Source organism: Hypanus sabinus, chromosome 7 (assembly GCF_030144855.1).
Source record: "Hypanus sabinus isolate sHypSab1 chromosome 7, sHypSab1.hap1, whole genome shotgun sequence".
Lineage (NCBI taxonomy): Eukaryota > Metazoa > Chordata > Chondrichthyes > Myliobatiformes > Dasyatidae > Hypanus > Hypanus sabinus.
In genome coordinates this window covers 38,384,260-38,411,658 of record NC_082712.1, presented here as the reverse complement: position 1 = coordinate 38,411,658, position 27,399 = coordinate 38,384,260, and the positions used below count along the sequence as shown (strand labels likewise).

General features: G+C 38.5%; 1 protein-coding gene across 3 annotated transcripts in view; it reads right to left on the bottom strand.

Annotated features, from left to right (window-relative positions):
- poc5 (POC5 centriolar protein homolog (Chlamydomonas)) overlaps positions 1 to 27,399 on the bottom strand; it is a 123,690-nt gene that overhangs the window by 27,634 nt on the left and 68,657 nt on the right. For 2 of the 3 annotated variants that reach the window (XM_059974524.1, XM_059974525.1), the window contains exon 10: positions 6,596 to 6,717. In XM_059974524.1, coding sequence (XP_059830507.1) covers positions 6,596 to 6,717 — 122 coding nt within the window. The remainder of the gene's footprint in view (positions 1 to 6,595; positions 6,718 to 27,399) is intronic. The other variant, XM_059974526.1, reaches the window with a different exon arrangement.

Below are 27,399 nucleotides of genomic sequence, written 5' to 3'. Positions count from 1 at the left end.
AGTGAAGTTTCCCCTCATGTTCCCCTTAAATGTTTCACCTTTCACCCTTTACTATGACTTCTGGTGTTTTTGCAAAAGATAATGATCTGAAAACACATGTGGATATAAACATTCAGGCATGAACGAAACTCAAAACACAGTGATTTTCTGTGTATCGGGATGTGCTGCTTAAAGCTTAAAGTTTCAGAAATAATCTGGCAAGTCTCTTTGGATTTCAGTCATTTCTTAGTTTCAGATGCCAAACATTTTTATTACTTACTCAGTCTTCGCAAGACTCTCATTATCTTCACCCAACATCCTTCAGTCCAAATACTTTATCTCTGTGACTTGCTTGATTTATGCTACCCAACCAACTACATTATCCTTACAGATTGGAGGGAGAACAAAACAGCAAGGGACGTCTTTAATGACCTTGTAAAGACATGTAGAGACTGTAATGACATTTTTAATAAATGCATTTATTGCTTTACATACAGATGTATTACCATTTAGAATTTCACCAATTTGTAACTGAATTTGCCATTAATTCAAAGTTGGAAAAAAATGTGGTCTCATTTATCTTATTAAAACAGTTAATAACAAAAAAACTACAAAAAAAGCAAAGGATACGCTACTGTGCAGAAGTCCAGGCACATGTAAAACGATTTTGTAAATGAAGATGCCTTCAAAAAGTAATGATAATAATAAAATAAAGAGCAGTGAACAGTAAAAAACTAAATTAAATCAATATTTCATGTGACCACCCTTTGCCTTTAAAACCCCATCAGTTCACTTACAGTTGAAGTCAGAAGTTTACATACACTTAGGTTGAAGTCATTAAAACTCATTGTTTAACTACTCCATGGATTTCATATTAGCAAACTATAGTTTTGGCAAGACGTTGAGGACATCTACTTTGTGCATGACACGAGTAATTTTTCCAACAATTGTTTACAGACAGATTATTTCACTTTTAATTGACTATATCACAATTCCAGTGGGTCAGAAGTTTACAAACAAAATCAAAAGAAATCAGCCAAAACCTCAGGAAAAAAAAGTGTGGACCTCCACAAGTCTGGTTCATCAGTGGGAGCAATTTCCAAATGCCTGAAGGTACCACATTCATCTGTACAAACAATAGTACGAAAGAATAAACACCACGGGACTCCGCAGCCATCATACAGCTCAGGAAGGAGATGCATTCTGTCTCCAAGAGATGAACATACTTTGGCGTGAAAAGTTTAAATCAATCTCAGAACAACAGCAAAGGACCTTGTGAAGATGCTGGAGGAAATAGGTAGACAAGTATCTATATCCACAGTAAAATAAGTCTTATATCGACATAACCTAAAAGGCTGCTCAGCAGAGAAGAAGACACTGCTCCAAAAATGCCATAAAAAAGCCAGGCTACAGTTTGCAAGTGCACATGGGGACAAAGATTTAACTTTTTGGAGAAATGTCCTCTGGTCTGATGAAACAAAAATTGAACTGTTTGGCCATAATATCTATCGTTATGTTTGGAGGAAAAAGGGTGAGGCTTGCAACCTGAAAAACACCATTGCAACCGTGAAGCATAGGGATGCTTTCCTGCAGGAGGGACTGGTGCACTTCACAAAATAGGTGGCATCATGAAGAAGGAAAATTATGTGAATATATTGAAGCAACTTCTCAAGACATCAGCCAGGAAGCTCAGTCTCAAATGAATCTTCCAAATGGACAATGACCTCAAGCATAACTCCAAAATTGTGGCAAAATTGCTTAAAAACAACAAAGTCAAGGTATTGGAGAGGCCATCACAAAGCCTTCACAATCTGATAGAAAATTTGTGGGCAGAACTGAAAAAGCGTGAGCAAGCAAGGAGGCCTACAAACCTGACTCAGTTACACCAGTTCTGTCTGGAGGACTGGAACAGAATTCCAGCAACTTATTGTGTGAAGCTTGTGGAAAGCTACCCAAAATGTTTGACCCAAGTTAAACAATTTAAAGGCAATGCTACCAAATACTAACAAAGTGTATATAAACTTCAGACCCATTGGGGAAGTGATGAAAGAAATAAAAACTGGAATAAATCATTCTCTCTACCATTATTCTGACATTTCACATTCTTAAAATAGCGATCCTAACTGACCTAAGACAGGAAATGTTTTCTAGGATTAAATGTCAGAAATTGTGAAAAACTGAGTTTAAATGTATTTGGCTAAGGTGTATGTAAACTTCTGACTTCAACTGTAGGTCATGCAGTTTTATAAGAAAAAAATAAATCAGCTGGTAAGGTTGTTCCAAGTGTCTTGGAGAACTTGCCACAGTTCTGCAGACTTTTGGCTGCTTGCTTGCTTCTGCCTCTCCAGGTAATCCCAGACAACCTCGATGATGTTGAGATCAGGGCTCTGTGGAGGTCATATCATCTGTTGCAAAACTCCCTGTTCTTTATGACCTTGGTGTGTGCTTGTGGTCACTGTCCTGTTGTAGAATGAAGTTGGGATCAATTAGACACCTCCCTGATAGCACTGCATGATGGATGATAATCTGCTTGTACTTCTCAGCATTAAGGATTCCATTAATTTTACCACCATCACCAACTCCATTTGCAGAAATGCAGCCCAAACCAGCACGCAACCTTCATTGTGCTTCACTGTTTGCTGCAGATATGCATCCATGTAGCACTCTTCAGTTCAACACACAAACTGCTTGTTTTCAAATTTTATCTCCTCAGTCCAAAGCATTTGCTGTCATTGTTCAGCACCCCAGTCATTGTGTTTCTGTGTGCAGTTGAGTCTCTTGGTTTTGCTTCAACTTCGGAGGAACGGCTTTTTGACAACGAAGACGACTTCTGACGAGATTCCTTGGAACAATGGAGGGATGTACTTCGGTTCCAGTGTTTTCTATGAATTCAGAGCTGACAGCTGTGCTGGACTTCTTCCGACTTAGAAGGAACGCCAGTTTGATGTATCTCTCGTTTGCTGTACTCAATTTCCATGACTGAATACTGTGTTTCTGGCCCTCAACTTTGCCCTTTCTTTGTGCTTCTTAAGGAAAGCTTGAACAGCACATCTTGAAACTCCCATCTGCTGTAAAACTTCTGCTTGGGAGAGACCTTGCTGATACAGGATGAGCACCTTGTGTCTTGTTGCTGTAAAAACTGATGATTTGAAGGTTAAACTGTCACATCTGCCACACAGTCATCTTCAAGTTTGAATCTCCTTCACCCAGTTTGATTCCTTCTATACCAGTTTCTGATTTAGTTAATCAGTTTAGCTTATTAAACTCAATGTCATTGATCGTTAATATCTGTTGGCTATCTTTAATCATACACTGGACAATAGACCTACAAAGTAATCACATTTTTATTTGAAAAGTGGTCTATTAACATTACTTTCTTTAATGAAACAAAGATTTCTCTGTAACATTCAATTTTTTTGAAAAATGAATGTTTAGAAATCTAAATTTTACTCTTTTCTACTGACATAGCAATGCAGAAGACAAAAATAAACATCTAAACCTAAATTTATATTTAAATAACCAAGGGTGCCCAAGACTTTTGTATAGTACTGTACATTTGAAACAAAAAAAGAATACTGAAATTACTCAGCAAATTAGGTGGCATTCTTGGAGAAAAAAAGAATACATGCTTCATGAATCAAGTAAATTATCAGACCTGGTCCCTTTGCTTTTATTTCAGTCTTCCTAAGTCTGGAGTTCCTGTTCTTAGAGGCAATCTCTTTGCCCTTGACAAATTGCAAGATGGCAAAAAAAACTCAAACAAGCTAATAAAAATAGACTACCTTGAATTAAATCCCACCTGTGGGAAATAATATTAGAACATATGTAAAGGTCTGGCATAAATGCCTTGAACTTCTGTAATGTCACTGTCTTCATTACCCAGGAGAGGACAAGGAGCTGGATCAACATGTGCCCAATGCTGCAGATAAATGTTCCAGTAAAGGCAATTTCAACCTCATTCAATCTGCTAGTTCTAAATTAAATTTTAATCTGAAGTTTAATCAACTCTTCAGTTTATCAAGTTTCTTCCTTGATGTTATTAAACCACAGAGCAGTTCGAGGCATCAGTGGCCTACTCCTGCTCTAGATTTTTATGCACAGTAGCTATAGATATACAAATTTCAGAATACAAGCCCTTGAATACAAGTGAATTAGAGCTTCAAATATCTCTTAGAGCCATTACTTAAGCTTCTCGAGGAAAGAAACATTTAAGATATTTCTTCTAGATGAAAGAAATACAGAAGGAACTGCAAGGGTAAAAAGACACTAAAGGGAGTTACATTCAGGCCTTCAAACAGTAGCTGGATGTGGGCTATAAATTACAATGGAAGATGGAAAATGCATGTCAAAAGGCCAATGTTTCAATACTCATGGGGGATTTCAACATGCAAGCAGATTGGGAAAATCAGGTTGGTGCTGACTTTGGATCCCAACAGAGAATTTGTAGAATGCTTATGAGATGGCTTTTTAAGAGCAGCCTCTGCTTGAGCCTAGTAGGGGATCAGCTATTCTAGATTGGGTGATGTGTAATGAACCGGATTTGTTCAGGGAGCTTAAGAAACCCTAAAGTCGAACGTTGACCAGAAGAGGACACTAGCAGGGATAACAGCAGAGCACCAATAGCTGGAGTTTCTGGAAGCAATTAGGATAGATATAAACCAAATGATTCTGGGAATGAAAAGCTTATCATATGAGGAGTGTTTGATGGTTCCTGGTCTGTAATTGATGAAATTTAGAAGAATGAGTGTGTGTGGGGGGAGGGGGGGGGGGAAATCTCTTTGAAACCTATTGCATGTTTAAAGGCCTAGACAGAGTGGATGTGGAGAGAATGTTTCCTGTCATGGGGGAGTCTAGTAACAGAGGGCACAATCACAGAATAGAGGTATGTTTAATTGGTACATAGATGAGGGGGAATTTCTTTAGCCAGAGTGTGATGTATTTAAGGTAGAGTTTGATTAGTCAGGGCTTGATAGCTTGTGGGGAAAAGGCAGGGGAATAGGGTTTAGAGGTAAAAGGATCAGCCATGATCAAATGATGGAGCAGGCTCAATGGGTCAAATGGCCTAATTCTGCTCCTGTCTTATGGTCTAAGATATAAGGAAAATGTGCCAATTTCTGTTGAATAGGCATGAGTTATAGGTTACAAAGAAAGTTTAAATCAATGCAATACATCATGAACTGCCGATCCTACATAATTTTAGAATGCAAATCCGCAATTTTCACGAATATGGTTACTGACAAATTATACAATGTAGCATGTGAAAGTTCTAAACAACATTTCAAAGATTCCTTCACTGTGTTTTCTTTCCTTGTTCTGTAACGTGTTTTTGTTAAAATATTTATGTTCTCTTCATTTCTGATGCAAAGCTTGCAGTCTCAAAACTAATCTGGTGACAATTCTGTATTCCTTACAAAGAAATTTCACTTTGATTTTAAACTACAATTCAGTCAAACATTTTCTGGCGAGTCCAGCAATTTGCATCTAATCCTCATTACCAGACTGAAGGTGGCGATGATCCACTTTCTTGCGTAGGTGCTGTCCATTCACCGAAGGCAATTCCTTAAGTGCCATTCATAATATTTCAAGATTTTAACCAGGCAACGATGAAGTAACATTAGGGCAGTGTATGTCTTGACCAGAATAATAATTGGATTAGACACATCAACGCTTTGCCTATTACACTAAACCAGAGACCATGTGTTCTGCAGCAAATAACAATACTACAGTGTATATATCAGGAACATGATGGAACATTGCTCACCTGCTTGAACATGCACCTCCAAAGCACTCAAACAGCTTGAGATAGATGTCAAAACAACCCCTTCTGAATGAAATCCAATCCATCATCATTCATTCCAACCACCACCTGGCACTGCAGTTTACTCTATGTATTTTAGCATTGGTACAAGGATTTATCAGCACCTTATCCAAACCCTAGAACGATGAGCAGCCAGTGCACATGAATATGAGCAGCTACAAATTTGGATTAGGTCATAGAATCCTAAATCAGGAAACTTTTTCCATGCCTTCATTGTTTTGGAATTCCTTAAAAGCACTGCGGTGTATCTTCAGATTCAGATTATTGTCATTTAGAAACCACAAATGCAATGCAGTTAAAAGATGAGACAATGTTCCCCTAGATTGACACAGATTGGTGTTTTCAAGAAAGCAGCTCAACAACAAAAGCAAAATAGGGATGGACAATAAACACACACTTTACAGCATCATTGCTATACCGTAAGGAAATAAGACATTTTGCCATCTTTCCTCTGTGAAGAAATTTGCAATTGTTCGCATGTTGATCAGTACAACGCTGAATGCATTATAAACCCTGTCAATGTTTGATTAGGTATCTCTGGCAAAGCCAAGTGTTGTTCTCATCATAATTTGTCCACAAAAGTTTCTTGCTGGCTAATTTAGATGAACAGTCAGCTGTTTCACAGTAAAGTTTATCTTTACAAACCCCCTGCCATGGTGTTGCAAACTATGGGAACTAAATCTCAGGCTTCATGCATCCCTAACCTTATTCATTCATCACTATTGTGCTTTACACAAATTAAATAGTGAAGTAGACTAGCAGAATGTACTAAAAGTCAACAATATTAGGACCACGTACCATCCGATCAGAGTCAAAGGGAATTGAAGGATCCAAGGTTGTTGGAACAGGACAAACTGATGGTTTGGGTGCAGAGGCAGAAGGACAGCAATCAAAGTCATCTCTTCCATGTAGAGGCTCTGCTGTTTTTAAAAAAGAAATACAAATGGAACAATGTGAGTGCAAAACAAGATAAAAGCCTGCAAAGCGTTTATTCGGTGTTAAACTTAAATAAGATTCCTTAAAAAGCTTTTGGGACCCTCTGGACCAAATGGAAAATGTTACTAATGACAAAAGGTTGAGGGCTAACTATGTGCTTCATTGCTCACCAAATCAAGCAAGGGAAAAAAAATCATACAATTTCTCACTGGTCAGTATAATGATACAGAATCAACAATTTTCTTCCGTGTAAACCATACTTAGCTAATTTTCCCCAAACCAATTTTGTTTTATTTTATTGAAAAATGATTTAGAGAAAGTAATGTTACACCTCCAAAATCCTTCATTTATTATTAAATTCATCTTTCTAAAGTGTTTCTATTTCTAGTCAGTTGTACATTAGAAGGAAGCTTTACCTAGTCAACAGTTAATTGCCCAAGCTGCAAATGACTAGAGTTGTAATGACAGGGCAAAAGGTACTGACATTGACATAATTTGGCAACCACTCTTACACGAATCCCCTTCAGTCTTTTTCACACGCCCCTGAGATTACTCATACTGACAGATTTATTCTACAGGCGTTTAATTTCTTCTGATATTTTATATTAGAATTCACTACTTCATAAAGAATCTGAAAAAAGATCAATAGGCTACTTAATAATGAGACAAGGTAAACTGAAACCTTGAGATGAACAATATCCACAATTCATTTCCAGATGGAATTAATTAAAATCAATCAGCCCTCAATGATTTCACCCTCCTCTGCAGGACATACTTTATCACCCACAAACCAGAAATCCAATCCTGGTCTAAATGAGTTCAGAACAGAAAAAGTAACATCATGCATACCTGCAATCAAGGTATCAGCATAGATCAACATGCATGATGAACAGGAAGAGCACTCTGTAAACAGAACCTAGGAATCTCACAAGTCACGCCAAAGCACTGAAGCCTTGACTTTTCCTGTTACAAATGGTATATGAAAAATTAAGCAATGGGAGGCAAAGCCCTAGGCATCCCAATGTTTAAATAATGCCAGCACTCAGCACGGAAGTTCAAATGGACATAAATCATGAATGAGTTTTCAAAAACATGTCACACTTTGCACTGTTCACAAATATTATCAACCAGTAATGCTCTTTGAGAAACCTTTCATTGCCTTTGACCTCAAAGTCTATAGTATCAATCTTTAGCAAATTCACTTCATTGCAGTTGATATCAAGAAATAACAGTGCAGTAAACACAACAATTGTTTGCAAGTACGTACAAAATTTTAAGTTGTGGTAATGGAAATCGATCTGTGCTCTCGAGCTAGTCTCACTCCCGAGACTTCCATCAACTGCAGCTCCCATACCATTCAAGTGGTAGTAAACAGCTCTGACTTGAATTACCTTTATGGTTGGCTACAGAATCACACATACACAAAAATGAACTGTCTATCCTGTACTTCGCTTTAGTCACACAGATCATGTCTCTTATTTGTATTAAGCCAAAGGGTACCAAAAACTACTACAATTAGCAATTTTGCAGATGCAGCCACTCAATAGCTCGTGATACATCACTGACAGCCTTCTTTTTTGTAACGCAAAAATATTTTTCATTATAACACACTTCAATTTAATTCTCATTGATTTTACATTTCCATAAAGACTCAAACTTAGTTACTAAAATCAGTTGGAATACTCAGTGCTTAGCATCGCAAAGAATTCAGGTAGAAGACATTGTCATGAAAAAAATAAATTGAGCATATTTATATACCAATAGGCAGAAATCTTTCTTCTCAAACTATTCCAGGAATAATTATGTTAAATTTGTGCCAGAAACTACTTTGATAATATTGCATGATGAAATGTAAAAAGGAAAAGAAATAAAAAAAATTCCAGGAACATAAAAATGCTGCAAAAATTAGAGAATGATTATGATTGAAGAAATTGAATACTTTACATGAAATCATCCACAACACATGAAGGAAAGTTACATAAGCAGAATACCCAACTTCTCAAAAAGGAAATCTATGATAACAAATATTAGCTCTTCAAAAATTCACACAGGAAGACCAATTGAATTACCATATTTAAGATACAGTGTCATACAAAAGTTTGGGCACCCCTGGTCAAAATTTCTGTTACTGTGAAAAGCTAAGTAAAAGACGACCTGATTTCCAGAAGGCATAAAGTTAAAGATGACATGTCTTTAATATTTTATGCAAGATTACTTTTTTATTTTCATCTTTTACAGTTTCAAAATAACAAAAAGGAAAAGGGCCTGAAGCAAAAGTTTGAGCACTCTGCATGGTCAGTATTTAGTAACACCCCCTTTGGCAAGTATCACAGCAGGTAAATGCTTTCTGTAGCCAGTTAAGAGTCTTTCAATTCTTGTTTGGAGGATTTTCACTCATTCTTCCTTGCAAAAGGCTTCTAGTTCTGTGAGATTCCTGAGCCGTCTTGCATGCACTGCTCTTCTGAGGTCTATCCACAGATTTTCAATGATGAGGGGACTGTGAGGGCCATGGCAAAACCTTCAGCTTGCGCTTCTTGAGGTAGCTCATTGTGGATTTTGAGGTGTGTTTAGGATCATTATCCCATTGCAGAAGCCATCCTCTTTACATCTTCAGCTTTTTTTTTAATACAGACAGTGTGATGTTTGCTTCCAGAATTTGCTGGTATTTAATTGAATTCATTCTTTCCTCTACCTGTGAAATGTTCCCCGTGATTAACAGCTGGAGAGGTTTAATTTCATGAAATTCTGTACCCTTTTTTCTCCAACCATACCTTTGCTCATTGCAGTCAAAAAGTTTTATTTTAACTTCATCAGTCCACTGGACTCGTTTCCAAAATGCATCAGGCTTGTTTAGATGTTCCTTTGCAAACTTCTGATGCTGAATTTTGTGGTGAAGGTGCAGGAAAGGTTTTCTTTTGATGACTCTTCAATGAAGGTCTTATTTGTGCAGGTGTTGCTGCACGGTAGAACAGTGCACCACCACCCCAGAGTCTGCTAAGTCTTCCTGAAGGTCTTTTGCAGTCAAACGGGGGGGGGGGTTGATTTCCCTTTCTAGCAATCCTAGAAAATTTAGGAAAGTTTTCTTGGTCTTCCAGACCTCAACTTGACCCTCCACTGTTCCTGAACTGCCGTTTCTTAATTACATTACGCATTGAGGAAACAGCTACCTGAAAATGCTTTGTTATCTTCTTATAGCCTTCTCCTGCTTTGTGGGCATCAGTTATTTTAATTTTCAGAGTGCTAGGCAGCTGATTAGAGGAGCCCATAGCTGCTGATTGTTGGGACAAGGTTTGAGAAGTGAAGTTATTTATAAAGCTTTGAAATTTGCATCACCTGTCCTTTCCTAACGATGACTGTGAACAAACCATAGCCCTAAGAAGCTAATTAAAGTCTGAGACTTTAGTAAAAGTTATCTGAGAGCTCAAATCTCTTGGGCTGCCCAAACTTTTGCATGGTGCTCCTTTCCTTTTTTTCACTCTAAAATTGTACGGAACAAAAATAATACACTAATCTCACTTAAAATGTTGAAAAGAATGTTTCATTTTTAATTTTATGACTTTCGGAGATCAGTTCATCTTCTACTCACTTAACTATTCACAGTAACAGAAATTTTAACCAGGGATGCCCAAATTTTTTCATGCCACTCATCTATAGGCTCTTAGTTTGCAGGACATTTTACCAATAACACGTCAGTATTATTCTGGACACCAAATATAGTGACAAAATAATAATCAAGCTTCCTACAAACAGAATTGTGCTTGAAAATATGTATTTGAGTATGCATTAACAGCACAGAAACTCATCAATAAGTATGTCATGGTTCACAAACAAGAGAAAATCTGCAGATGCTGAAAATCTGAACAACGCACATAAAATGCTGGAGTAACTCAGCAGGCCAGGCAGCATCTATGGATAAAAATATACAGTCGACTTTTCGGCCCAAAATGCTGAGTGTACTTTTTTACCATTGGTGCTGCCTGGCCTGCTGAGCTCCTCCAGCATTTTGTGTGTGTTGTTTAATACGTCACAGTTGACCATCAAATGAAGATACAAATGAAGATTCAGTTTTATTGAAAATAAAATGCAATCTAAGTGCGAAGTAATTTTTTTGTATATATCTTATTGTTTTATGTGAACAGACTTGGAAAAAAATTAACAAAAAAACTAACAGAAAAAAATACAGTACATCCACAAAAACCACAACCATAGCAAAATCAAATTAAATATTGAGCAACAAAAGAGAAAAAAAATATAGAGACAAAAAGTAAACATACACAGCAGAGGTGAACCACACCAAAAAACCCCAGATCTCACCCAGTAAGAAAATCCCGTACAGGGCCCTCATAACCTTTCAAAGATGTCCCCTCATTACATAGTCTCAGTCTCTCCGAATGTAAAGTGTTTGCCAGTTCTCTCAGCCACAGATCATATGTAGGCAATGAGTCCATTTTCCACATTTGCAGGATTAACTTCTTAGCAATCACCATTCCAAACAATACAGCCACTTTTTCATACGTATTAGCTGAAGATAGGGAGCTTGTTGCTCCAAGGATGGCTATGAGCGAGTCTGGTTCCCACCACTTCCCATAAGCCTTAGAGAAACAGTGAAAAATACTTTTCCAGTATGTATAAAGCTTACAACATGACCAGAATGAATGTGACAAGTTACTGTTCATAGACTTACATCTATTACAAACTGGCAAAACATCTGGGTAGAAGCTATGCAACTTTTCTTTAGAATAATGGAGTCCAAGTGGAAAATAATTTACCATTCCTCAAAAAACCATTCCCAACCATATCCCACATCCATTGAAGGAACCATTCCAAAGTATAAAGAGAGATCTGGAAACAACAGCACACTTTTGACCAACTGGAAGCAAAAAAAAACCTTCCAAGTACGTATTCTGTTCAGAGGCTGTACTGCAGGGGCTCCCAACCTAAGGGCCATTGACCCTTCAGTTAATGGTATGGGTCCATGGCATATAAAAAAAGGTTTGGAATCCCTGCTATAGTGTCTTTAGAGTAGACAACTACCATTGTTCAAAATGACTGAGGAAAAGAGGATATTATTAGCATGCGGTACTATGACAGCATGTGGGAAAATTTAATAAGGGACCTTTTTGGAGTAAAAAGTATCAGACTTAAGGTAATACTGAGGTAAAAAGGAGCTATTAAGAGCTGACACACAGTATTAAGAAAACTGTCAAAAAACTTTTTTGAAAGGATACAAATCACACCTTAATACTGTCAAACCTTAACAGTTAAAGAGTACCAACTATACAAAGTTATCCAGCATTAGCCATCTGAAGAAATTAAGAAACACACATCAAGCTGATGTATGAAAATCATTGAACAACAGATGTGGAAAAAGTACACTTTGTGAAAGCTTAGATGAAATGCTAAGTGCCAGATGGTTTTAAGAATTTGGAAACTAACTTTAGGCCAAGGGATCATGAGTACCTAATACATTTTGTTGGGGTGGGGAAGTGAGAATTTATAGCCTGTGGAACAATTGATAAAAATGTGCCCAGACAGGGCAGACCGGAAAGCTCATCTACTAAGGCTATATTGATAGGACAGAGGAAGACAGGGATAACCATATTAATGGGTTTATACCATGGAACACCCAATAGTCAGTGAGATTTAAAGGAACAAATTTGCAGAGAACTCACAAATTGTTACTATAAACATAAGGTTATGATCGTAAGTGACTTTAATTTTCCACATATTGATTGGGATTCCCATAGTATTAAAGAATTAGGTGGGAAAATGTTTGTCATATATGTTCAGTAAAGTTTCCTCAATCAATAAGTTCAGGTCAGGTGACAGACATCTGTGTAGGGGCACAGATTGTATCTAGTGATCACAATACCTGAAGATTCAAGATAATTATGGAGAAGAATAGGTCTGGTCCTTGGGTTGAGATTCTAAGTTGGAGAAAAGCCAATCAGAAAGAATCTGGCATGTGTGGATTAGGATAGGTTGTTTTAAGGCAAAGATTTGCTTGGTAAGTAGGAAGCCTTCAAAAGTGAAATTGAATGTATAGAGTTCATATGCTCCTGTCAGAATAAAAGGAACCTTGGATTCAGAGGTATTGAGGCTTTAGTTAAGGAGGAGCTGCATAGCTAGTATAGGTAAGAAGGAACAAATGGGGTATTTGAGGAGTATCAAATGTGCAAGAGAACAGAAACGAATCAGGACGCTGTTCTTGCAGACAAGGTGAACGAGAATCCCAAAGGCTTCTACAGATATTAAGAGCAAAAGGACAACAAAGAAAAAATTCATCCTCTTGAATATCAGAGCACTCGTCTATGCATGGAGTCAAAAGACATTTTGAGACCTCCTCGTATGATATTTTGCATCTGTATTTACTCAGGAAACAGTCTATAGAAGTGAGGCAAAGCAGCAGTGAGTTCACAGACTGCGTACAGATTAGGGGAGGTACTTGTTGTCTTGAGGCAAATAAGAATGGATAAATCCCCAGGGCCTGACAAGGTGTTCAATTGGAGACATTTAAAATATTCTTAGCAACAAGTAAGGTGCCGGAGGATTGGAGGATAGCTAATGCTGTAATGCTGTTCTGCTGTATAAGAAAAATTCTATGTATAAACCTGGAAACTAAGCTGGTGAGCCTGAAATCAGCAGCAGGCAAGTTATTGGAAAATATTCTAAGGGACTGACATACAGGTATATGGATAGACACGAACTGCTTAGCAATATTCAACATGGCTTAGATTTTTCCTGAGGAAGTTACAAGGAAAGTTGATGAAGGTAAGGCAATGGATGTTGTCTCGATCAGTGGTTCCCAAACCTTTTTGGGTTGCTTCCCCCTTGGTTCCCAGATCACATCCCCCAGCATTCCCCTCTCCTGTTCCAGCCATTACACAAAAACTGTAAAGAATTTTGATTTAAAATGCACAGTGAAATAAATAGGAACTGCAAACTCAAAGCAGTGTTAAATAATTGCAAAAATTATTCAAATCTATTCAAACGTATAAATAAAATGTCTTTATTCACATAATTACAGTAAAAACAATTTTCAACAACAAGTTTAGAGTATACATTAGTAGTCCAACTATTCACTACTTCATTGCTTTTTCACCTTTCAATGAGATGATGGGCTTGGTGCAGTGATATCATCTTCTCTCAGTCAAGCTGAATGTCACTCAGAAGGAGTCTCAGATCCCCAGGTTCAGTAATTAGCAGTTTGTTCTGTTGTTTTTAAAAGAAATTGGGTGATGGACTGAAACCACTCTCCACTAAATATGTTGGAAAGACAATGAAGAACATCCTGACCTTTTCCTCAGTACAGGATAGCGTTCAGTGATTTCTTTCTGCACCTCAAAAGTTTTGACATGATGTTCTGAACCTCTGCTTCAGCTGAATGTCATTTTGTGATGAGATCAGTTCTTCGTCTATCCTTCCTGTTAATTCCCCATTTCAAGTGTTTGGGTAATGAATTCATTACCCAATCTGGAATTCAGATTGAGAGAAGATCCTGAAATCCATCTGACATGTTTTTATGCATAAACCACCTAAATGGGCACAGTATACTTGAAGATCATCTGGTATCCTTTATTTCTCTAGCAACTCAGAAAGGTTCGGGAATTGGAAAAGGTTGTGATGGCCAATGCTGCACTTAAATAAGGGTTAATTTGGACAGAAATGTGGACATAACTGATTTGAGTTCAATAAGATTTACATAATTTCCTTTCAAATGAAGATGAATTTCATTAAACTTTGTGAATAATTCTGATAAATAGTACTATCATGCCTAATATTCTTGAGTTGATTACTGAACAAGCATTTGAATCTTCAAAGAATTTTAAAATTTCAAAAAAGCCCATAAAAGCATCTCAGGTAATACCCTTTTGAGAGCTATCTGACTTCTCTGTGTACTAACAAGTCTTCAAACAGCTCATCATTCTCAGTATGAAGTTCTAGAAATAGTCGAGAATTGAGAGCATAGAACTTGATTTTATTTACTGTTCTGATAACAGTATTGAATGATCTGTTAGTTTTTTTTTGCAACAAGATGTCTGTGAATTACACAGAATGAGAGTCAGGTTTATTATCACTGGCATGTGAAGACACTAAATCAGTTACAGTACATGTATATTGAATAGATTTAAAATAGTGTAAAAACAGAATATATGTTAAAAAACTGAGGCAGTGTTTAAGGTTCAATGTCCATTTAGGAATTGGGAAGAAGCTGTTCCTGAATTGTTGAGTGTGTGCCTTCAGGGTTCTGTACCTCCCCTAATGGTGACAATGAGAAAAGGGCATGCCCTGGGTGCTGGGGGTCCTTAATAATGGATGCTGCCTTTCTGAGACATCCCTCCTTGAAGTTATCCCCGGGTACTTTGTAGTATAGACCCAAGATGGAGCCGACTAAATTTACGACCCTCTGCAGCTTCTTTCGGTCCTGTGCAATAGCCACTACCTTCTCCCATACCAGACAGTGATGTTGCCTGTCAGAATGCTCTCCATGATGCATCTATAGAAGTTTTTGAGTGTATTTGTTAACATTTTGAGTGTATTTCCAAATATTTTCAAACTCCTAATGAAGCATAGTCGCTGTCTTGCCTTCTTTATAACTGCATTGATATGTTGGGACCATGTTTGATCCTCAGATCTTGAGACCAAGGAACTTGAAACTGCTCACTCTCTCTACTTCTGATCCCTCTATGAGGATTGGTATGTATTCCTTTGTCTTGCCCTTCCTGGTCCACAATTCTTTCATCTTACTGTGACACCACTCCACTCCACTAGTTGGCATACCTTGCTCCTGTACACCCTCTCGTCTCCTACTGAGATTCTACCAACAATGGTTCTATCATCAGCAAATTTATAGATGGTATTTGAGCTATGCCTAGCCACACAGTCATGGGTATAGAGTAGAACAGAGCAGTGGGCTAAGCACACATCCTTGAGGTGCACCAGTGTTGATTGTCAGCGAGGACGTTATCACCAATTCACATAGATTGTGGTCTTTCGGTTTGGAAGTCAAGGATCCAATTGCAGAGGGAGTTAGAGGCCCAGGTACTGTAACTTCTCAATCAGCATTGTGGGAATTATATGCTGAGCTATAGTCAATGGTGTTTGACATAGGTGTTTGCGTTGTCCAGGTGGTATAAAGCTGTGTGGAGTATCATTGAGATTGTGTCAGCTATTAACCTATTGCAGGGATAGGCAAATTGCAGTGGGTCCACGTTCTTGCTGAGGCAGGAGTTCAGTCTCATCATGACTCACCTCTCAAAGCATTTCATCACTGCAGATGTGAATGCTATTGGGTGATAATCATTAAGGCACTAATCTCTTAGAGACTGGAGTAAATGTTGCCTTTTTTAAGCAAGTGGGAACTTCCGCCCGTAACAGTGAGAGTTTGAAAATACTCCCACCAGATGGTTGGCACAAGTTTTCAGAACCTTACCATAAATGGCAAGTATGTTAGGTACAACTTTTTCAAAAAAGTAGCAACTCCATGGTGGTGTCCTGTCATTGATGGTGTCCCACCATTTGCACAAGAATGTTAGCGAATGGAATGTGAGAGAGCGTGAGAGAACGCGAGAGAGAAAAGAAAAAACAATTGCTCAACAACCCGAAATATTGATTCTCCCTTCATATGTCTTTCATGCAAGTAACACTCTTGAACCATGCTTTCATGTTTTATGAAGCAAACATAACCAAGAAGCAAAGATTCGTTGCCTGGCAAAGTTGAATCATTAAACTGCAGAGCAAATTCTATTGTCCTAAGTAAATTGACAATGAAGCTTCCACATCTCATACATTTTATCTATTCATCTTTGAACAGAGTTGTTGCTGAGATGATCTCAATCTTCCTCTGTGCTGAAATCAGCGAGAAATGGAGCTTGGTCGCATTGATCACTTACACCATCTTCTTCCAAAGACTCGTGACTTCTGCAATTATTTGGTCAAAGTTCAAAGTATATTTATTAACTAAGTATGTATGTGGTATACAACTCTGAGATTAGTCTTGCTGTGAAACCAAGAAAACCAATTCAAGAGAAAAACATCAACCCACCCCCATGGACTTGCAAATGGCAAAGAAAAGTGAAAAGGCAGAATATAAAATGCAAAATCAAGAGACCCGGCATATTCAGTTCAGCTCATTATCTGCAGGCCACCCTGACCAAAATTGCCCAAAATAGTTAAAAGAAAAAGGAGTGACCAGAAACACATCATAATGCAAACCACACAGTCCAATCCACAAACTGCATCAATTAAACCTTGCCTAAGACCCTGAATTTCGAGCTATCCTGCGAAAGCATTGAAGAAGAGAGAGGAACCATTCAAGTATATGGACCTTCCTTTGGGAGCAGTGAGCGAGATGTGGTAGATGGCGTTGAACATTCACTTGTCTTCTGCACTTGCCTCGATGACCTCAATCTTCCTCTGTGCTTTAATCAGCGAGAAATGGAGCTTGGTCGCATTGGTCACTTACACCATCTTCTTCCAAAGACTCGTGACTTCTGCAAAATCATACTCAGAACCTCCCTTACAGCTGGCAGAATCAGTTCTCCTCTAATTGTATGGCGCTTTCCAGATTTAACAATGAATAGTGAAATGATAGAGCATGCAAACTACCACTGTATAGTTGTGAAATGTTGGCAAACAATGTTTTGAAGTATTTTCCATTTCTGTAAGCTTTCAGAAAGTGACTGAAAATAAGACACATTCTTCTTTGCTTTCAGGGTGCATTCTCTTTAAATGTTCAAGGAAACAATGGTTTAATCGCCTCATTTGTTAAAAAAAAACTTTTTCACACAACAGACATATGGGCTGCTGTTGGCTGCTTGGTGCTGACAAAAATCTGCATTTTAGATACTCCACACTATACTATCTACACTTTTCTTTTATTTAGTCTGCTTTTGCCGTTTTCATATGGAATAATGACCAGTCAATGTTACAGTCAATCACTATTGTTTAAGTCCAACTTCGAACAAAGTAGACAGTTATGACATCATTGCTCAGGCAAAACCTAACTCTCTACCTGAAAGCAGCCATATCTTGGTTGGGTTATGGGCTAGAGAAATATGGTCCAGATCATTCGAAAGAGCAAATTCTGAACTTTATCCTATTGAATGCCATACCCTAATTCACAGGAACTGCATCACAGTGTGATTAGTGTATGGGAATCATACCAGCTAGCACTGTACCACAGTAGTGAATGGCAATCATGTGTGGGCAGGGTCTGGAAATAACTTATTCATTCCAGATTTCTCATGATATGGCAAAATACAAAAGTGTTATATTGCTTTTCAACAACTGTAACCTGTTTCAAGCAAAGTCTAAGAGAACGGTGGTTAGCAAGAGAAAAGGTGATTATGTGATCATTGTAATTATTAAATGCTTATTATAAGTAGAGAAGCTCATTTCTTAAATTAAGCCTATAATCCCTCAGCTGCCTTCAAATTAGTACAGGAATTGGGATGTTATGTTGAAGTTGTACAACGCACTGGTGAGGCCCAAAACATTTCTACTTTTACCTTTAATCCATAACCTCTAATTCTAGTCTCACCCCACTTCAGTGGGGGGGAAAGCCTGCTTGATTTTACCCTATTTATATGCCTCTTAAGTTTGTATATCCCAATCAAATCTCCCCTCATTCCGCTGCACTCCGGGAGGAAAAAAGTCCTAGCCTATCCAATCTGTTCCTTTAACTCAGGTCCTCAAGTCCCAGCAACATTTTCTCTGAACTCTTTCAACCTTATTCGTATCTTTTTGCAAGTAGATGATCACAACTGCACACAATACTCAAAATTTGGCCTCATCCACGTCTTATACAACTTAGTGTTCATAGAGCTTTCAGAAATCTGTAGGCAGAGGGGAAGAAGTGTTCCTAAAATGTTGAGTATGTGTCTTCAGGCCCTGTACTTCCTCCCTGACGGAATATATAGTATGCAAAAATAAAAAAAAAATCTATTTCTACAAATGTTTTCATGATTGTATAGTTTTTAGACTAGACTATCTACATTTTGAGCTTAATGCAACAAAGCAGGTGTAGTAGACATTTATTTATTTAGAGATACAGCACAGAGTAGGCCCTCGTGGGTCTCTGAGGTGTAACGCCTCAGCAACGCAATTCAATGCTAGCCTAATCATGGGACAATTTACAATGACCAATTAACCTACCAACCTGTACATCTTTGAACTGAGAGGAAACCTGAGCACACTTAGAAAACACACACATTCCATGGGGAGGACGTACAGACTTCACACAGGTGACAAAGGAATTCAACTCCAATGCCCCAAGTTGTAATAGTGCCGCATTAACCCTGTTTTTTGAAATTGGGAAGTATTTTCTGTAAAAAAAAATGCCCCAGTACAAGTGATAGGAGAAGAACCTTAAGTACAAAATCTAAAGAACTTTCAGATTTAATATCTCAGCATAGAATAATTAAAGATGCAGTTAAGAAAGGAAAAGCACATTATGTACTTTAAATTTAAATGAGATGCCAAAAATAATTTGCAGCACACTATGGATGGTGATCTTAAGACCATCTCAGAGGAGCTGACATCTTTGAAACATGCATAGGAGATTTTTTTTTTTGATGCACTCTGTTAACCAATGAGGTGACCTTAGATAATGCAACTCATCAAGAAGAGGAAGAGTTACTGGTGGACCACTTTAAAGTGTCCTTTTACAGAAAAGGACAGGGATGCACCAGTAAAGGTCTCCATAAACAAAGAGAAAGTATGCAACACTTTAGCATGCTTAAAGGTGAATGGATCCACAGCACCAGTTGGGGTTATCTGAGGCTGCTGTGGGAGTCAAGGGAAGAGATATTTGGGACACTGTCTGATATTTTTATTATCTTTACTGGACACTACAGGAGACTGATGGACAACAAACAGTCCTCCAAATTTGGGGAGCGTGGTAAATAAGTTTACAGGTGATGAAGATTGGAAGGAGTTGTTGCTAGTGTGGAAAGTCTTGGGTCACAGCAAGTTATCAATATGTTGTAAAAAATGGCAGATGGAGTTTCATCTACACCACGGATTCCCAGTCAGTTTATGCCATAGAGCAACACCATTATGCAAGGGTGTGTGGACCCAGGTTGGGAGCCCTGATCTAGACAATATTTGAAACACTACTGAGGCTAAAACATGTACTATGAATGGTAAGATTTGAGAGTATTGAGAAACAAAGGAGCCTTGAATTACAAGTCTATAAAAACTCAAAGGTGCAATACTAGTAAATAATATGGTAGGACAGCCTTTGGAACACTGACCTTCATTAGTTGGTGCATTGAATACAGAAGTGGAGAGATTATGTTCCAACTTTATAAAATTTTTGTCAGGTCTCAACTGGAGACTTGTGTGCATTTCTGGGGTTTACACAATAGCAAGGAAATGATAGCATGAGAAGGCGCAGAGAAGATTCATCAGGATGTTGCCTGCGAAAGAATATTTCATTTATAAGGAAAAACTAAAGAAGCCATGACTGCTTATCCTGGACTGGAGGTTACAGGACAACTTCTATCCCACTATTATCAGGCTAGTGAAAGTTTTCCTAGTAGGGCAAAACTGACTCGACCTCATACCAACCTTGTTATGGCCTTGCATCTTAGTTAGAGAAACTTCTGTGTACACAGAAACTAAATCACTTTACACAATACACATTAACATCCTGTTACCTTTTACCCTAGTACAGTTGTCCCCTCTTTACGAATGTTCGCTTTACGCCGCTTTGCTTTTACAAAGAGGATTTTCGCTTTTACAAAAATTTTTCCCGTATAAATTAATGGTTCTTCGCTTTACGCCATTTCAGCTTAAGAAAGGTATTATTGGAACACTTTATCTTTGTAAAGGGTGGGACACCTGTACTGCCTCAAAGCACTTTTAAAATGGAAGGAATATAAAATTAAGAGGGACTAGATAAGGTTGAATGCAGGAAATTCTCCATTCCCCCCCACCCCCATAGAGGTAGATAAAATTAGAGAATATCAAATTAGGAAAAGCAAAGAGATTTAGAGGGAATATTGAAGGGAGGCAGCAGCTTCACCCCCAGAGTGGCAAATATCTCAAATGCACTGCCTGAGATTGGCTGAAGCTGGGTTGCTAACAACATTTAAGTATTGAGACCAAGGGTCCCAACTTGAAGGTAAAGGTCTATGGCATAAAAAAGGTTGAGAACCCTTAATATACTTAAATCATGTAAACAGATGGACCTAGTGCTGGGAGAGGGGACTAAATCAGAAGGGTGTCCACTGGTTGGCATGGTTTGTTTCCACGTGGTTTGATTTTATGACTCCATGAAAAGCCAAGCTGAAAGTAAGGTGGGGTTCCCAACCTGGGAACTATGGAAACCTTGGAGTCCATGGCATAAAAAAAGTTGGAAACACCTGCTTTAAGAACATTCCTGAGACTTGCATCATTTTTTTTCCTATTTGCAGTTGGCACTAAAATAGTTAATGTAAGCATAAATTGAAGATTATTTGGAAAAGCATTTTTCCCTTTAACTAAGAATTTCTTAAGATCAAAAGGACAGGTGGTCCATTTGACTGATTCCTTCCAAGAAAAATGATCAGAAAGGAATTATCACTTCTTAAAGCAAAAAGAGTCTGCAAACAGTGCAATGGCATTCAATTGGTTGAAAAGTTGAGAACATTTTAAACCAAATAGAGGCACCATTAACCTGCCAATACATTCAAAACTCAGTAACATAATCTAAAGGTTAAAAAAGAAATTCAAAATAGGCCCAGTGACTAAAAAATTTGATAAAAGCATGAAACACAACAGCAAAACAAGTCCAAAACACAGGTACAACCAAAATCTGATTCAAGACCTATAAACATGAAAAATTCCTCAGCTATAAATAAATTTTCTACTGAAAAAGGAAGTAATGCTTTTCTGGCGTATATAATGAATAAACTCCTCTTGGGGTTCCAGCCTGGTACAATTATTGATTATAACAGACGTTTCAATGACTAACTGCCACCTTCTTCAGAGAAGATGCCTGGGAATGTCTAGACCGGTGGTATTTATACCCCCATAGTCCATCCCTCCTGATTGGCTAGTCCTTATCGAATCAGGTTTTCACTCTCCCTTTTCTTTTCTATCTCTATCTTTTCTTTCAGTTAGTCCTGACGAAGGGTCTTGACCCAAAACGTCGACTGTGCTTCTTCCTGTAGATGCTGCCTGGCCTACTGCATTTCACCAGCACTCTCCCTCCTTGTTTACAATCGAATTCCAGTTCTTACTTGGAGTGAGACCTTTGCCTTTGTTAAAATTCTTTTCCTCGTTTTATTACAAAGGCTTCCTTTACCAGGCGGTCCCAAAAACCATTGGTGTGGCACAGTAGCTTTGTGCCGAAGTCAATCCTATGGCCATTGTGAATGCAGTGTTCTGCTGCCGCTGATTTCTCTGGGTACACCTCCTGCACTCCTTGATGCAGGTTTCCATTGTGCAGCTCCACATTCACAAGGAATTCAGTAAATGACAACCAACCCAGTCCCAGGTCATCTTCAACTCACAAAGGCTGTGACTTGAGCTTCCTTATTAAAGGCCCAGTTGCTTTCCTTCACCTTGTAACTACTATGTAGGAACGTTGTGTGTAATCATCTTATTTCATTGGTGAGGCTCTTCTAACTTGAAATAACTTTGCTTCTGTAAACTGAGTGGTTAAGAAGTAGATGGAGAACAGTAAAGCAAGGAACAAATAAGGCTCATGAAAAATACAAGAAATGCCAGAGAACACTTAAGAGGGAAATCAGAAAGGCTAAAAGAAGGCATGAGGCTGATTTGCTTGACAAAGTAAGGGAGAATCCAAAGGACTTGTACTGTATACATTGATAATACATGAACCTTTGAACTTTGTATCCATCTCTCGAATAAATGCAGATGCAAAAAAAAAATCAGTTTTAGATCAAGAGTCTACAAAAATTAGGCAAAAATTGCAGTGAGATCATGGATAATATATGGATTACAGAGGAGCTGCTTGCTGTGCTATGGCAAATTAGGTGGATAAAGATGCTGATAAGATGCTCCTTTAGAATTTGCGGGAGGGCAATGCAGAAATTGCAGGGGCTCTAGCAGAGATATTTAAAATATTGTTAGCAATGGGTGAGGTGCCAGAAGACTGAAGAATAGGCAATGTTGTTCCACTGTTTAAAAAAGGCTCTGAGAATAAGTTGGGAAATTATCAGCCAGTGAGCCTGACAACAGTAGTGGGTATGTTACTGGAAGTAATTCTAATGGACTGGATATACAATATTTGGATAGACGGACTGATTAGGGACAGTCAACAATGTTTTGTGCATGTATGTAGTGTCTAACCAAACTTATAAAGTTTTTTAAGAAAGTTACCAGGAAAGTTGATGAAGGCAAAAGTAGATGTTGTCTACATGGACTTTGGCAAGGCCTTTGAGAAGGTGTGCATGGAAGGTTGGTCAAGAAGGTTCAAGCACTTGGCATACAGGATGAGGTAATACACTTAATTAGGCATTGGCCAGAGAGTGGCTGTAGATGGTGGCCTCTCTGACTGGAGGCCTGTGACTAGTGAAGTGCCACAAGGATCTATACTGGGTCTATTGCTGTTTACCATCTGCATCAATGATCTGGATGATAATGTGGTAAACTGGATAAGCAAATTTTCAAATGACACCTAGACTGGGGGCATAGTGGACAGCAACGAAGGCCATCAATGCTTACAATGGGATCTGGACCAGCTGGAAAAATGTCAGATGGAATTTAATGCAGACCAGTGTGAGGTGTTGCACTTTGGGAGGACAAACCAGAGTAGGACTTAAGTGGTGAAACGGCATGGGACTAAGAAGTGCAGTACAACAGAAGGATCTGGGAATTACATCTATGGTTCCTTGAAAGTGGTATCACAGCTAGAGAGGGTCTTAAAGAGAGCTTTTGACATGTCAGCCTTCATAAATCCAAGTCTTTAGTACAAGAGTTGGAACGTTATGTTGAAGTTGAAAAAAACATTGGTGAGACCCAACTTGTAGTATTGTGTGCAATTCTAGTCACCTACCTACATGAAAGATATCAAAAAGATTGAAAGAGTGCAGAGGAAGTTTACAAGGATGTTGCTGGGATTTGAGGACCAGGTTTATAAGGAAAGGCTAAAACTTTACTCTGGTTTATAGGAGAATAAGGAGAGATTTGATACATGTATATAAAATTATAAGGGGTATAGATAGGATAAATGCAAGCAGCCATTTTCCATTGAGGTTGGGTCAGACTGGAATTAGAGGTCACGGGTTAACAGTGAATGGTGAAATGTTTAAGATGAACATGAGTGGGGAGCCGCTTCACTCAGAGGGTGGAATGAGCTGCCAGCAGAAGTGGTAGATACAGGTTTGATTTCAACATTTAAGAGAAATTTGGTTAAGTACCTGAATGGAAAGGGCATGGAGAACTATGGCTCAGGGGCAGGTCAATAATATTTCAGCATGGACTAGATGGGCTGAGGAGCCTAGTTCTATGCTGAAGTTTTCTATGACTAAAATTTTGAAGCCTCAAGACATTAACTGTGTGGCTACTCTTCGTGAGTTAACAGCAATGCTTGTTGTATTCATCAAGTAGAATAAAGAAGAGAAAAGCAGTTTCATAATGCCTTGTAGACAAGAACAACATAACCCACATGTTCCTCATCTCAAAGCTACAGATGAGGAATTATAAGCATAAGTTTCAAAAAATCTGTGGCTAACATCCCAGAGGGACTCAAGTACAACATCCTGGGTGACTTCAACACCAGAGTTAAGAATGTACATTTCTTTAAAATGTAATTTTAAAAAATAGAGAAAAATCCGTTCCAGCGGAGTTCTCCTGATACATCTCCTGTCATAGAGAACATTCTTGTTCAAAAACACAATTTTACACCAACATCCAAGAACTGACACCTATTAGACTACATCATTGTCTGAGCAAGAGGCCAAAAGTATATCACGACAGTTGATGACAAATGAGAATCAGAATCAGATCTATTATTACTAATATGTTCCTCAAGCATTGTGTACACATCTTCAGGCTCCTGTACTCTTCCCTGAAGATCGTAATAAGAGAACCTCTTATGATCTGCTACATTCCAGCCTCCACACCAGGTGGTCAGAGCTCTCCATGGTACATCCATTGAAATTTGCTCATCTTTGGCAACATATCAAATCTCCACAAACTCCTAGTGAAGTAGAGATGCTGGCATGCCTACTTTGTGATTCCATCAATATCTTGGGCCCATTATAGACCCTCTAAGATATTGACCCCCAAGAACATTTAGCTCTTTCCACTACTGACCCCTTGATGAGCACCATTCTCCTAACTTGACTTCTCCTGACTTGCCCTTCCTGAGGTCCCCAATCAATTCCTTCGTCTTACAAACATTGAGTGCAAGGCTGTTGTTGTGACAACATTCAACCAAATGATCAATCTGACTTCGGTTTAAAAGCTGGATGAACTCAGCAGGTCGGGCAGCATCCACTGAAATGAGCAGTCAACGTTTCGGGCCGGGACCCTTTGTCAAGTCCTGACGAAGCGTCTCGGCCCGAAACATTGACTGCTCATTTCAGCGGATGCTGCCCGACCTGCTGAGTTCATCCAGCTTTTGTACATGTTGATTTGACCACTGCATCTGCAGTATACTTAGAGTTAACTTCTGTTTACCTCCTTGTCACCATCTGAGATTTTGCCAACAGTGGTGTCATCAGTGAATTTAGAGATGGCAGTTAAGCTGTGCCTAGCCACACAGTCATGTGTATAGACAGAGAACAGCAGTAGGCCAGTAGGACTGGTAAAAAAGTTGAGAAGTTAGAGCAAGAAGGTGGGGAAGGGGAGGAGATGAAGTAGTCCAACTTGGTAGGTGACAGGTGAAACAGGGGTGGGGAGGGAGTAAAGAGCTGGGAAAGGGGAACCTTATTGGTGAGGGTCAAAGACCATGGAAGAAAGGGAGGGGGAAGGAACAGCAGAGGGAAGTGATGGGCAGGTAAGGATATAAAGTGAAAGGGAGAAATGGGAATAGTGAAAAGTGGGAGCTGGTTTAATCTGGATGGCCAGCACAAATACCTCCAGCAGTAAGCAGTAGTATGAGTCTTGACTCTGCTACAATGAAACAAAACCCCACTTCAAGATTTCCAGCATTTACGAATTCTCATGTTAATAAAACACAAGGTCCTGTTTAAGGAGAATGGTCAGGAGCTCATTATCCTCAAATACAAGGTGATCTTGGATTGGTAATATCATCATGCCTCAAAGGTTTAAAAACAAAGAACAAATTCATAGATTCCTGGAAGTTGCACTTTCAAAATTATCCAGTCTTGAATACCAAGGGCATACCTTGTTGAGAGCAAGAAAGGAATAATTTCATTAAGAACAGCAAGGCTGTTGTAGGGGTGTTTTGAAGAGCTCCTCAATTATTTGGTCCAGTTGTGCTGCTACCCAAGGATGACAAAATGAAAAGGGCATTCATGAACCAATAAAAAATTGGGTCTTTGGAGCACACAGTATTGCTGCTGAAATTTTTATATACAACTGAGATATTTCTGACAAAATCACATTCTTTTGAATTAAGAAAGACAGAAATATGTCAGCAGATCTTATCAAGAAAAAAGACATCCAATGGTAATAATAAGATTCTCTTATTGGAAAGGTCATTGCAAAAGCTAATCTTCAATGATTTCTTTCAAAAACCTGAAGAACTACTTCCCAAGTCATAATCCAGATTCTCCCCATGTAAAACAACACATGGAATGCATGGAACAGATTAAATTCTATCCTGACTTTTCTTCAACCTTACAAAGTACTTCAACTCTGTGGACTGAGGAGCACCATACATAATCCTCCTAAAATATAGCAAATTCTACATCAGTTCTATGATAAGCAAGCCACGATTCTAACCAGTTGATCAATCACAGAGGTAATCCCAATATAGTCTTGGGTCAAGCAAGTGAGAAGATGAAATATTTGCACCTGCTAACAATTCGAAGTAAAAACAGAAGGTACTGGAAATACTCAAAGGGTATGTAGCACGTGTGAGGAGAGAAACAGTTAATCTATATTTAGATAAGGTTCAGGTAAGGTTATGCCTTTGCTCCTACATTCTCATCAATTTCTCTGCAATAACACAAAAAATGAGCATGACTAATTTACAAGACAGAAGGAAAACTAATGTTATTTCCTCTCCAGAAACAAGATCACTTCAACCTCAGTCAGAGCTGCAGATCAAAATGGAGAGCTGCACACACACTCAAAGGCTAATCTTCAAGTTATCATTGAATTGTTCATTAAACATATGAGAATGATCTCCTGTAAAAAACAAAGGCCCTTTACCAATTTGGCACTGACTGCCACTCAACATCATAATAAAAGGGTATGCAGAGACCCCAGAAAGGTCAATTTTGGGAACCAACTTTCACTGAAGCCAAGGATTGATAATGAAATTCATCACAGCCTCCTATGTATCAGCACAGATTTGTGTTAACCAAGAAAAAATGCAAAGATGACAAACCAAAGTCGGCTTCACTGTCCACGGTCAATGAGTCAGCAGCAATTCCTCCAATCCTATATAATTCAGAGACATGGCCAACGGAAGGCATCAAATATTACAGTGATACCTCCAAATCAATTGGCTAATTAGTCACACCTTTATCATGTCCTCCTGATATGCCATTAAAGCTCTACACCAAACTTTCTCAACC